At 58.9% G+C, this 13168-nt stretch overlaps 1 protein-coding gene across 1 annotated transcript; it reads left to right on the top strand.

Annotated features, from left to right (window-relative positions):
* The first annotated feature begins 1437 nt into the window (after positions 1 to 1437).
* On the top strand, positions 1438 to 12963 carry NUAK2 (NUAK family kinase 2). Its single transcript, XM_074893446.1, has 7 exons — positions 1438 to 1632; positions 6644 to 6764; positions 8017 to 8168; positions 9161 to 9226; positions 10230 to 10349; positions 10700 to 10832; positions 10909 to 12963. The coding sequence occupies exons 1-7, from the start codon at positions 1438 to 1440 to the stop codon at positions 12039 to 12041; spliced, it is 1920 nt and encodes a 639-aa protein (XP_074749547.1). The 3' UTR covers positions 12042 to 12963.
* The last annotated feature ends 205 nt before the right edge of the window (positions 12964 to 13168 follow it).

The raw sequence follows: 13168 nt of genomic DNA, 5'->3' as shown, positions 1-13168 counted from the left end.
GCCACGCGGCCACTGGCAATAAAAATCAGGGACGGTGGCGGAACAAGATACCTGTGTCCTAACTGTATGGAAATGGTATTTGATGTGCAGTCCTCCCAGCACCCAGACAGACCACAGCTGCGGCTGAGCAGAAGTTTGGGGCACGGCTGTCTCCAGTGCCTGTTAACACCCTGCGGGGTGGATGTCCTCAGCAGGTCATTTTCTAACCTCACCCCGCTGATACCCAGGTTTTAAGACCAGCCAAGGGCACTGTCACGCCTGCCTGGGTCTCATCCTGACATCGAGACCTGGCATGGCCGTGAGACGCTGCGAGCGGGTGCTGGGCCGTCGCACCTCCGTGCTCAGGGACACAAAGCCTGCAGAGAGGGGCCGGTGCTGGATTAAATCATCCCACGCAGCCCCTGCGCTGCCTCACCCTGCCAGGCTGCCCCGAGCTGCTGGAAGTGGTGGGAAAATCCAGGTCTGAGTGTGGGGATGAGTAATGCTGTAGCTATCTCTTTCTTCCATCAATACGGTGTGTCCTCACACATGCCAGAGCTGGGCAAGAGCTTTTGTTTTGGCTGCTTTGGGAAATAATTGCATTCTTTTAATATCTCAAAACAAAGATTTACCACAGGGGCAAAAAGACCACACGGGAAGGTGCTGCAGAGTTAACCAGAAATGTCCATAAAAAGTCTTCGTGGGGGAGCATCTGAGCAGCCTGCAGACATTTCCCTGTTCTGGCTGCTCCCTCCCAGGCCGTGTGTCCAGGAGGGCAAACCATGGTCCTGTGGCCAGCGTGGCCAGGCTGTGCTTGCCCAGGCCTCTCCCCAAAATTCCTATTTTTTTTCTGAGAGTCCTGGGTGCACTGTGGCTCCTTGCAGCACACCACACCTGTGTGTGTGTGTGTCTTGGCCGGCTGTACGTCTGTCTCCCTCTGTCCCCGTGTCTGTCCTGCTGTGAAGCACCGCGGTGCTTTGCTCCCCATCCTCCCAGCGCCCCGGTCCCGGCAGGACCTTCATCCCAGCGGAAAGCCTCTTCCCCCACTTTGGGTGCCCGCTTCTCCCTGCATCACCTTCTGGAAAGTCCCCACCTCCCCCCAGTTTGCGGGACACCCCCTGCAGCCCCCCCCTTTTTTACCCTGCCTCTCCCGCTCGCCCCAGGGCTGCCTCAGCCCCCCCCCCCCCCTTTTCACTCAGCTTGTGGGTGCCCCCCTGCACCCTGCTCCGTGGTCTGCTCTCCCCGCTTCGCACCTACCCAGCCCCTGGGTGCCCCCCTCCCACCCCCACCCGTGGGCTCTCCCCGTAACCCCGTACCCCACCCCCGGCACCGGCTCCCGGGCGGGGCGGCCGCCGTCGGGCGGCCAATGGGCGCGGGGGGGCGCGGCCGGCGGGGCCGCCGCTTTTAGCGGCCGGGCCGGGCCGGGCCGGGCTGTACCGGGAGGCGGCGGAGCGGGGGATGGAGCGGGCGGCGGGGCCGGGGCCGGGGCCGACCGAGGGGCTCATTAAATCTCCGCGGCCGCTGATGAAGAAACAGGCGGTGAAGCGGCACCACCACAAGCACAACCTCAAGCACCGCTACGAGTTCCTGGAGACGCTGGGGAAGGGCACCTACGGGAAGGTGAAGAAAGCCCGAGAGCGCTCCGGCAAGCTGGTAAGGATCCCCCGCCTCTCCACCCCTCCCCTTCCCCGGTGCATCCTCACCGCCAGCCGGTGCGGGGTCCTTGAGCATCCCCTCGCTCTGAGCAGCATCGTTCCGGTGCATCCCCCTTCCCCGCTTTGCCTCGATGCATCCCCCGACCTTTGCTTTGCCCCGGTGCATCATCTCCCCTTGCTTTGCCCCGGTGCACACCCCATCCTCCCCCGTCCGTCCCCCCCGCCCCCCGCCCTGCTTCATCCCGGTGCATCCTCACCGTGAGCCGGTGCGGGGTCTCTGAGCATCCCCTTGCTCTGAGCAGCCTCGCCCCGGTGCATCCCCCCGCCTCGCTTCACCCGGGTGCACCCCCCCACACTCTTCACCCCGGTGCATTTCTCCACCTCACCCCGGTGCATCCCCCCCCCTTCCGCGGCACCGGCTCCCCCCAGCCGGTAACCGGGAAGGCGCAGCCCCCGCTCCCGGCGCAGCCTGCGGGGAGGCTGCGGCGCTGCCGCTCCCCCCCCCCCCCCCGGCCAGTGCTGCAGGAGGGGGCAGCGGGGCCGGGGACAGCCCAGAGGGGCCTCGCACCCCCCCCTCACCCACCCCGGGGAGAGGAGTCGCAGCTCCTCTCGCCCACTTGACCCCGTCGGGCTTCCTGGTGAAAGGAGCCTGCAGGTATCCGGCAGCGAAGAGCAAACATCACACTTGAGTCTGGAGGATTTTTCCCTTCCTCTCACCCTGGTTTTTGGTTGGTTTTGCCTCTTGGCTCTGGCAGCGGCGAGTGAAGCAAAAGCTGAGCCCCTCTGAGTGTCTGGTGGAGGTCGTGACTCGCTCAGTCGACACCTCATCCCCCCCGAATGCGAGTGGCTTCAACCCAGAGCACAGCGATGCGGGGTGAGGTGGGGGACCCTCCCCCCCAGGAAAGCGGGGCGCTGCTCTCCTGGCAGCCCTGTCCTTTAGGAACCTGCACGGGTTCAAACTTGAAGGTGATTTTGCTGCCCCTGTTGGGTCCTGAGCACCCTGCGGTGTGGGACGGGACCCGGGAAAGGCGCTTGCACACCAGCCCATCTTGGGACCACGGGTGAGCAATGAGTGGCCACCTGCGAGCGGTGGGACTGGCCCAGCGAGGCTCTGAGGGCTCAGCAGAAGGGCAGGGTGTGAGATCGGGTCACTAATGTGCCACAGGGGCATGTCAGGGGAAAAACAACTGTAAATCTGAGAGGTTTTCTCGTGTAACGCGACAGCTCTCAAGTCAGATCTGCCGTTTCCATTAGCCTATCTGATTCTGAAGAAGCTGCTATTTTGCTGCATAATCAGGGCCTTGAAATGCAGCTTCCACCCACAGACCTGGAGGGATCCCTCCCCTCGGGATGGGTGAGAAGACTTGGCTTTCCCTGTCTGCCCCAAACAAAACTTGTGCAGGGAATCTCTGAACTGCCCAAAAACTTACCTACCCGTGGAAGCTCCTTAGGACAGGGACTTGTTTGTCCATCAGCATTGGTCTAGGATAACGCAAATTAAATACACAGGCCAATGACTCCTCAAGAAATGCTGGAGATAGTCAAAGGCTTGACTAACTAGTACCTCAGCGAGCTGGCCATGTAGGAACAGGAGGCTTAACCACAAATCTCTCCTCTTCCCACAAATTCTTTCTTGTAGCACTCAGCATTTCCGGACCTGTTTAATCTTCAGGCTTATCCTGAGCTGGGTTGTTATTTGCTCCTTCTCTAAGTGGCTTTCACTTCCTAAACACCAAGGTGTGAGAGCAGGTACTGCTGCCTCCGCCAGTTACCCCTCGTGGGCTGTGCTGAGCCGACGTTACCGGCTGAGGCTGTAAAGCTGGAGCTGCTCTGTGCTGGGTTTTGCCTCTGGCTAATCAGAAACTGCCTCAGTCAGATGCCCGGAATATTGAACCATCTCGTTTTACTGCCTAGCTTTCTTTTTTCCTCTGAATTTTAACCAACCTACCTGGACTTAGCTCAGAGCAAGGTGTGTCTAATCAGTTGATAGAGTGCAGGGAAGACCAGGCTCCCACAGCTGAAGGATTTTTTGGGGACTTCTTTGAAAAAAATCCTTGTTTTCTGGTTAGAAATCCTTTAGGTGAAATGATGCTCATGCCTTTTGGTGGGTACCTCTGCTGAGTGCCGTTCCCAGTCCTTGGAAAACTGTTGTGTCCCTGAAAGATCAGGCAGGTGGGGAGAGAGATGCTGATTCTTTTTCCTTTCCTTTTGTTCTTTTTCTCTTTCCCTGCATCTTTTGGTTTGAAGATTCAGTAATGTATGCTGTGGTGGTGCAAAGTGGCTCCTGCACCTGTTTGCGTGGCAGCATCTGGCCTTTTTTCCTTCCAGCCTGGTGTTTCTCCCAGCCTGGTTCCCAAGTGCTGGCCTGCAGCCAAGTCAAATAGAAAGAGGGACCTCCTGTGGGACTCACTTGCAGTGTCAGAAACGTATTTGTGGGCTTGCGTGGTGTCAAGGGGAAGGCAGCACCTGGAATATTCCAAAGCAGCAAAGCCGCTTTTGATCTCCAGTGAGGGGCAAACCCCGGTCTCTTCCGTAGTGGGTTGTAATCCATATTTCATGGAGCATGAAATGCTGCACTTGCAATCTGGAACAACTTCTAAAGTGCTGCCTGGGGTTGTAGCTTAATGCATCTTTCAGCAGCTGCTGAAAATACCTGTTCTGCCCCCAAAAAACTTTTAATTAAAAGCCTTTTTGACTTGGAAAGTACTCTCAGGTGCTCTAGGCTCCTGCAGCAGGACTTCTTGGGGCTGTTTCCGACGGGAGATTCTTCTCCTCGCGTTGATGGTGGAGGCTGTGGCAGTGTCCCCATCTCCAGGGTGGCCAGGCATGGCCTTCTCTGCCTCACAGGGAGACCCTCTGCTGTCAGTCCGCTTAGGCAGAGGGGATGTCTTGGAACAAAGCTGCTTCTCGGCACCCCCGGGGAAGGATGGGATGGCCAAGGGATTAGATGAGCCTCCCCAGCAGATAAATCATCCCGCCCTGAGTGGCTGGGTCAGTCTCTGAGATGGGGACCCTAACAGTGCCAAACCCTGCCTGACCGTTAGGCAGGCAGCTGCCTGCAGGCAGGCTCAGCAAGGAGAGCCCCGGGGCTCTAACAGTGCCCTAAACCTGCTTGCTGCTGCAGCCTGACTCCTGTCTGCAGGTCTCTAAGTGCTGGCTCATAGGCGAGGGCGTTCTCACACTCTGCTGAATGCAGCCAGTGGCAACTCCTAAGGCTTCCCACGCTGGCAGCCCAGAGCCACTCTGTCTTTTTACCGACACTGGAGCTTGCCCTGAGCCCCAGCTCAGCAGCGGATGTGTGTAAGCATCTCGGTCAGCAAGCAAATGTGCTGCACGTACCCCAAAATGCTGAGGCTCTTCGGCTGGATGTCGAGCTTTAGAGGAGAGGTGGAGAGGGTGAGTCAACAGAAATTTGGGAGGGCAGGAGCAGGCTGACTTCGCTTCCATTCTAGCGGGAGTCGGGTAATCAGGGGCTGGAGCAAAATATTGTTAAACTTTAACCTGTTAACCTAGCACAAAGGTCAGGGAAAATAATACCTGGCTTTCACGAAGCTATTAAGCACTTTCCGTATTGCTTTGTACAGAAACTTGGGCCTGGGTTATTGAACTTCTCTTGGCCAGAGTCCATTCTGCTTGATCGCTTCAACCCCTGGGGCTGGTGCGGGCGCAACAGTTCCCCAGCGTGTGGCAACCCCTGCCCTGGCCAGTGCTGGCCCGAAGTGGCCTGACGCAGCAGAGACGTGCTCTGGGGCATCTCTCACACGCCCATCTGAGCCCTTAAAATTGTCACGTCCTTTTCCCATGAAGACAATAATGTGGCAGCTGAGATCTCACTGCTCTAGCATCTGGTGACTTGCTGTGGGTGCGATGGGCTTTGCTTAGCGAGGGTTGCTCAGGCTTAGTCTGAGCCTTTCGCTGCTTGCTCAGCTAGGTCTCGAGGAGCGGGGTTTCTGACTCCCCTAAATCAGAGGGAGACGAGAGCGAGCATCCATCCTGCAGAGCCGAAGGTGGAGGAGGGTCCCTGTGCCATGAGCATTGCTCCTGTGCTGGCAGCTGGGGCTGGTGGGTGTCCACGGCCCCTCTCCCCGTTGCTGGGAGACGGGTGCGGGGGTCCCTTTACAGGATTAATGCTGTTCCGCATTCTTGTCTGATACAAAAAAAGAGGTTCTGCTGGATTCAGTTGTAAATTCAACCCTAGGAGTACATTGTCTCTCCCCAGCCCCTTTGAAAGAGGATTAGAAGGCATCTATTCTCCAGCACTTACTCTTCTTTCTCCTCCCCTTTCAATTTTCTTGTAGAGGATAACGTGAAAAACCCAAGTGAAAGCCTGGAAAGCAGCTCGCATTGTCGGCGCTGGGTCTCCCGGCCGGCTGGAGCACAGTCCTGTGCCTAGGAGGGATCTGCTCTTTAATACCAAACTTTCTCTTACCTCTTACCTACATAATCAGCTCCTTGAAATAAGTATTTGCAAGGAAAACAAAACCTGTTGTGTGGTTGCTTTTTTTTTTTTTTTTCATGACCCCAAGAAGACGTTGTTGTTGTTGTTATCTTCCAAGTCATGTGTGCAGGTCACATTCCTTTAGCTGGCCGTGGTCCAGCAGCGGCTGTAGTCTGGGACACAATTCCTGTAAGCCACGGCACATAAATGAGGAGCAGGGCTCCTACCTGCAGGAGGAGGCTTGGGGAGCTCCTCTGGGAGGAGCTGGCAGCAGGTTTCCCTTGGGGGGAGGCGGGGGGAGCTTCTCCCTTGTGCACAGCAACAGGACTTGGAAAGTATAAAAACCTAACTGATAAAGTTCACTTTTATTGGAGTTGTTTCAGTGGAGCTGGGCAGCTTAGCGCTCGGATACGGCATGCCTGGGTGGAGAAGCTGGGCCATTGATCTCTTGCTTGTGAGCCCCTTCCTGAAAGAGGAGGGTGGGTTTCTTGCTCTGTCCCAGGCTTTGGGAAGCCACAAAGCTCCTGGGCCTGACAGCCGGGTGACCCTCTGTGCGTGTGCTCATCTGCAGGTGGCCATCAAGTCAATCCGGAAGGACAAAATCAAGGATGAGCAGGACCTTGTCCATATCCGGAGAGAGATTGAGATCATGTCCTCCCTCAACCACCCCCACATCATCGCTGTCCATGAAGGTGAGCCCTCCTCTCCCCTCCTCTCTCCAGCAGCGTTCCCGAGTGGAGCTGTGTGCTGTTGCCTGTGGTTTCCCCACCGCACACCCCCGCCTGCGTGCAGAGCAGCGCCGAGGGGAAATACCTGCTCCAGAAACAGCCGCTTCCCATCCCTTCCCCTCCTGCCCAGAGAGGGAAGCCAGCTCCAAAATTTTACATGGCCTTTTGAGGCTGGAAGCCTCGGTGCTGCTGCCGGCAACAGGCTGTGCCGTGGCGGGGAGCGGGTGGCCAGGGACCCCCACAAAGCCCAGCACCATGTGTGACTCTGGTTGTGCTGGATGCTCGCCCCAGCCATGGCAAGTGCTGGTGGGAATCTCTGTGGCTCCGCTCTCAGCCCGAGGCAGGAGCTAATCTCAGTACTGGAGTCCTTCTCATTCTCTCCCCTGGGGCACAGGGGAACCAACCGCAGCGTGCTGGTAGAGCTCCTGGTGCCCTTGGGCTTGGCTTTACAGCCAAGGCTGGGCTTTGCTCCTGGGGTGTCAGGGCAGCACCAACTGAGGGGCAATTTCTGAAGTTCTAACTACGACCAGACTTAGAGCAAATCTCCCGCTGGCTCAGTCTTTGCTTAAACACTGAATCCTTTGCCTGCACACCCGGCGTGCCCCGTGCTCTTCCTCGGGGCTGGCTCTGCCGGGGTTCACGGTGCTGTGCCGGCGTGTGGCTGGTGCCTGTGTTATCGCCGCCTCACTGCCCTGTGTGAGGTATCCAGAGTCCTTTTGTCCTCTAAACAAAAGCAAGTGGATTGGCAGCTCATACGTGGTGTTTGCAAGGACTGAGTCACGCTGGCTGCTGGAATTCAAAAATATTGAGGTAGCTTTCTGCAAACAGGAAGAAAATGCTCCATCTCTTGGCTTGAGCTGGAGCAATGGGAACGTGCAGGAAAGTCACCCTGTGCCAGGCTGTAGCTCCGTTGCCTTTCCCCTTGGCAGGGCTCTATCTAGCAAAGAACCACGTTCTGTGGCTGCAGAGGCTGCTTGGCCATCAGCCCCGATGTCGCTGTGGGATGCAGGTGGAGGCTCTGGCCGTCCCCCTCCCACCTGCAGAAACCCCCAACACCTTCTTTTTTGCCAAACGGACTGAGGGCACAGGGAATGGGGCTGCAGTGTGTTTTAGTTGGTCAGGGCTCCACCTGCTCATTAAAAGGCACATGCTAATGAGAAGTCCCTTAGCTCCGAGCACTCCTCCTAACACCCTGTGGCTTCCCATCCCCGCGCAGTGTTTGAGAACAGCAGCAAGATCGTCATCGTGATGGAGTATGCCAGCAAGGGGGACCTGTACGACTACATCAGCGAGCGGCAGCGGCTGACAGAGCAGGAGGCACGCCACTTCTTCCGACAGGTCGTGTCAGCCATCTACTACTGTCACAAGGTGGGTCGGCACTGCACTTCCCACCCCCTTCCCGGCAGGAGAGTGGGGGGATCGGCAGGGCCGGCTCCGGGCAGAGGTGCAGCAGTCGGGGCTGGGTAGGGAGCCGGTGCCCAGTGGGGAAGCTCGGCCTGGGCTAGGAGGTGAGGGGAGCTCGTGGCCCTTGGCCTTTCCCGAGAGAGGGGTTAATCCTGCCTCTTATCTGAAGGGTGCGGCAGCCCTCGGGCTTGTGCGGAGGCAGTGCCCAAGCAGCTTTTGGAAAGTCCTCGCCTTGGTTTTCTGCTGCTGTGGTGTGGGACTGACTAACCCGGTTGGGGAGTTATCAACTCTGTGTCACCCACCCCGAGGGAGATGCCCAGGGCTGTCTGCCAGGGCTGAAAACCCAGCCCTGGGTCACCTCTCTTGTGCCCTGAAAGGGATGTAAAGCTACAGGGGCCTGTCTGGGGCTGTGGAAGAGCCGTGTCTGCCCTGGAAGGACCCTCGAGCCTGTGGGTCTCCCTGGGTGATGCTCTAAGGCTGTGCCTGGTCATGCCTCAGTCCTGTGTGCGCTTGGCAGGAAGGGGGGGTTGCAGGACACCTCCTGAACCCAAAGAAAATTCGGGGCTCACTTATCTGGGCAGCAGCAGGCCCCAGAAAAGCATGGAGCTGTGTCCACTGTGCCCCAGTGGAGCTGGCACCAGCCGCTCTCGGGTTGCGTGACTGGGGAGGGTGCAGGAGCCCAGCTCGGCGCCAGGTGCTGGCGCTGGCACGGGGTGCCACCCAGCTCATGCTCCCAAGCAGCACGGGGAGCTGGTAGCACCCATGCCAGGACCTGGTTTACAGCCCATCCTCATCAACGCACCCAGGGTTATTTACTGCTCCTCTGATTGCTGTCACCGTGTGTCCTCTTTGTGTGCTGCTGGGCCGGTGAACGGCAGTGACCTCCCCGCGCTGCCTGACTTTCCCTTCCTCAAACACGCTGTGAACTAAACCTGGCTCTCCCTTCCCTCATACAGAATGGGATCGTTCACAGGGACCTGAAGCTGGAGAACATCCTTCTCGATGCAAACGGGAACATCAAGGTGAGAGAGGCTTGGCAGAGCCCGGCCACGCTTTGGCTGCCACCCAGCAAAGGGGTCTAAGGGACGCTGCCTGGTGTGGATGGACTGGGGGTGGCCGCAGCACCCCAGTTCCCCCCAGGGCACATGGTTCTCCACAGCTCTGGGAAGCTTTGGGACCACTGGCATTGGCCTGCACTGCTGTTTGCCCAGGAGATGGGGGCCCAGAGGACACTGTACCTGCCCCCCGCTCTGTGCTGAGCGGGAGAGGCTGCAGAGGCAGAGCCTCCGCGCTGCCTACTAAAGCCATAAAGTCTATCTGCCTGCTGATAAAAGGGCAAAGTCTGAACCCTGAGGTCGAAGCACGACTGGCTGGATAAGGAAGAGCTCTCCCAGTGAAAGTCCTGGTCCCTGTACGTGCCAGCCAGGCTGGCTCGGGGGGTGCGGGGCAGCTCCCAGCTTCGCTGGCCCCGAGCGATGCTTTTTGCCTCGGCCGGGAGCGCTGCAGCCGCCCGGGGAGGAAGGGCACGGCCACAGCCGGGGATCGGTGATAAACAGGCTGCGGGGCTTTATCTCTGTAAGGGGTAATTTTGCAATTGGGAGCTCGCAAGCAGGGACTGTACCTGCTGCTTGCTGAGAGGTGACGGGTGTAATGAGGATAATGAATGCCTGTGTGCTAGGTGGAGCAGATAGGGACCGAAGCAGCCTTGTGTGGCGGTGAATGAGCTGGAGGAGAGCCTAGCAGCTTGCCCTCTAACCACACCTTTGCGGCTGCCTCTGCTCCCAGCGTGGGGCTGGAGGGGCAAAGCCGCAGGGCAGCTGCTTGTTGGGAGGGGGAGAGGGGCAGGAGCAGCCTCAGGGGTGGAAAGCCAGGCTGCTGCCACTCCCTGGGGAGGCTGAGGGCACCCAGGACCAGGGGAACCCTGGTTTAAGCCAAGCTCGCAGCTGGAGAGCGTGAGGTGGTAATGCTGCTCCACCTGCAAAGCGAAACTCTGCTGCTTGATAACGGCTATAAATATCTCTCTAGATTGCAGACTTTGGCCTCTCCAACGTTTACCAGCAGGACAAACTTTTGCAGACTTACTGCGGCAGCCCTCTCTACGCATCGCCCGAGATCATCAACGGGAGGCCGTACAAGGGCCCGGAGGTAGGTTGTGCCTCACCTGCTGCTTGGGGGAATGTCTTGCTGCCTCTTCCCTTGAACTTGGGAAAACGCTGGCTGCTTTCCCAGCAGAGCATTGTGGGCAGAGCCCTGCCTGTGTGGTTTGGAGTAACAGGTCTCCTAAGACCAAGCACCGTGCAGTCGGTGTGGGGTGGGGATGGTGGGATGCAGGTGGCTGGAGCTGGTCCTGCCCCACACTCTGTCCTCCCCCATGGCTGCTGCCAGCCTGGGAGCTGCCGCAGAGGCTCTGGTGGGGGTGTCCTGCCCAGCCGGGGTGGGGGCCAGGACAGCCTGGCCCTGTTGCCCTCCTCCAGGCTTGTCCCTCCCTCTGGCAGGTGGACAGCTGGTCCCTGGGCGTCCTCCTCTACATCCTGGTCCATGGCACGATGCCATTCGATGGCCAAGACTACAAGACTCTGGTCAAGCAGATCACGAGTGGGGACTACCGGGAGCCCACGAAGCTGTCAGGTAGACAGACCCCCACCTCCCTGTGCGTCCCCCCCCCAACGTGTTCCCTTCGGTGCCTGACCTGCCTCTTCCCCAGATGCCTGTGGACTGATCCGGTGGATGCTGATGGTGAACCCAGAGCGCCGTGCCACCATCGAGGACATTGCCACGCACTGGTGGGTGAACTGGGGCTACAAGGTGCCCGTGGGGGAGCAAGAGCTGCTGCGGGAGAGCGAATCCCCCCTGGCCACGGTGGCAGAGTGGCTTCGCCGCTCCTCCCGGCCCCTCCTGGAGAATGGCTCCAAGGTGCGATGCTTCTTGAAGCAGCATATCCCCGGCGTGGCCCTGGAGCGGCAGCGCTCCCTCAAGAAGTCCAAGAAGGAGAATGATGTCTCCCATGCACTGCAGGAGGTGGCCCTGGCCCCAGAGAACCCCTCCAAGTCCATCCTCAAACGGCCCAAGGGCATCTTGAAGAAGAGGAACTCCTGCGAGCAGAAGGTGCCCGGCCCCGGCCCTCCACCAGCAGTGCCTGTGGGAGAGGCAAAGGGTGAGGATGGTGAGGTGGCTGCTGTGGGTCTCACTCGGATCCTGTCCTCTGGGATGCTGCCTTGCAGCACGGGCAGTGGACCGGTGCCCATGGCCGTGCCCAAGAAGGGAATCCTGAAAAAGCCCTCGACGAGGGAGTCGGGGTATTACTCGTCCCTGGAGTGCTGTGAGTCTGGGGATGTCCTGGACGTGGAGAGCTTGGACCTCGAAGGGACTGTGTTTGCTGACAACCCCTCCCCAGAGCAGGGCCCCCAGGGTCTCCCCACCCGCCGGAAAGGCATCCTCAAGCACAATGGCAAGTACTCTTCTAGCAGCATTGAGCCAGAGAGTCCCCCCAGGCAGGGCTTTGGGGGCTTCAGCGAGGTGCCCCTGCCCCAGGCACCCCGCGCCCGCCCATCCAGCGCCGTGAGCGAGGACAGCATCCTCTCCACAGAGTCTTTCGACCAACTCGACCTGCCTGCCCGTGTCCCCCATGGTGGCGGGGGCATGCGGGGCTGTGTCTCTGCTGACAGCCTCCTCCGGCTGGAAGAGGAGGAGGAGAGGGAGGAAGGGCGCAGGCTGCGCCGCTGGACTGTGACCCATTGCCGGAGCCCCCTGGGAGAGAGCAGCTTGTCCCTGGCGGGCTGTGACAATGTCACCGAGGTCTACCGGCGTGCCGTGGCCATCAGCATGAAGCTGAGCTGAGGGCACCTCTCGGCAGGGCTCCCCGGGGTGGTGCGCGTTGGGGAGGGGGCCAAGCCCTCCCTGTCCCGGGAATGTTGGTGCTGCTGAGCCATGTCCCACGTATTTATATTGCATCCTTGTGCCCCCCGGGGAGGAGTGTGGGTGCAGGCAGGGAGGGAGCCGTGGTGGCTGTGGGGCATTGGTGGGGGGATGCCCCAGGGCCAGGACATTAAATGGACCAAAGCCCAAGTGATCCAGCCCCGTGGAGGGGCTGGGGGGGTCTCAGAGGCTCCTCGCTGCAGTCCTCCCCTCGCAAACAGGCTCATCTCATCTTGGGGGGGAAACCAAGGGGTTGGGGGATTTTTTTTTTTTTCCTTTGCACTGTTTTTTGGCTGCACAAGATAACGGATGGGGCAGGTGATATACCTCAAACAAGCTGGAGATGTAGCAGGGTGCTGGTGAGGGGCTGAAAGGTGCTGCCCTGGCTGCTTCCTGCGGGCTGGGCTCTTGGGACATGCTGGCAACGGGGTCCAAACCCCCCAGGCCCTGGCTCTTCCCTCTCCTGCGCTGAGAAACCCAACTGGATCTGGCCAAAACCCCTGTCTGAGAACACGCTCTGATGCCAACATCACTTTTTCTTAATGTTGAAAGGAGGAAAAAAAATGCCTTTGGTGAGGCACCGCTTCTTTATTTATTGCCTTTGTCTGATTTGATGTAAAACTCAGCAGCACGGGATGTGTTTGGCTCCATAACATCCACCCAGAGGTTTTTTAGGGGAGGGTGGAGGTGTCTGGGCTGTTGTCTCATGTGCCCCATGTTAAAGCTCCGTTGCACTATTACCATGTGTTCGCTGGCCCTTTCCCTTCTCCAGGGTGTGTGTGTTTTTTCCCCTCCTTCCTACAAAATGGTCTTGAGAAACCAATTAAATTAAAAGCAAATGGTAGATGGGAGTTGTTACCTTGTTTGCTGTGCCACTGCAGCATTGGGAGGTGGGGAGTTGTGATGGGGTGCTGCTGCCAGGCCTAGCCTGGCAGCTCCTGAGCTCTTTCCCAGCAGGATGGGGCTGAGCATGGCGCTGGGTCTCGCTCTGCTACAGGTGAGCACGAGTTAGGTGCAGACATGTGTCCTGGGGGGTGTAACATCACACA

This window comes from Strix uralensis, chromosome 24 (assembly GCF_047716275.1).
Source record: "Strix uralensis isolate ZFMK-TIS-50842 chromosome 24, bStrUra1, whole genome shotgun sequence".
In the NCBI taxonomy this organism is placed as follows: domain Eukaryota; kingdom Metazoa; phylum Chordata; class Aves; order Strigiformes; family Strigidae; genus Strix; species Strix uralensis.
This window is presented reverse-complemented; position numbering and strand designations above follow the sequence as displayed.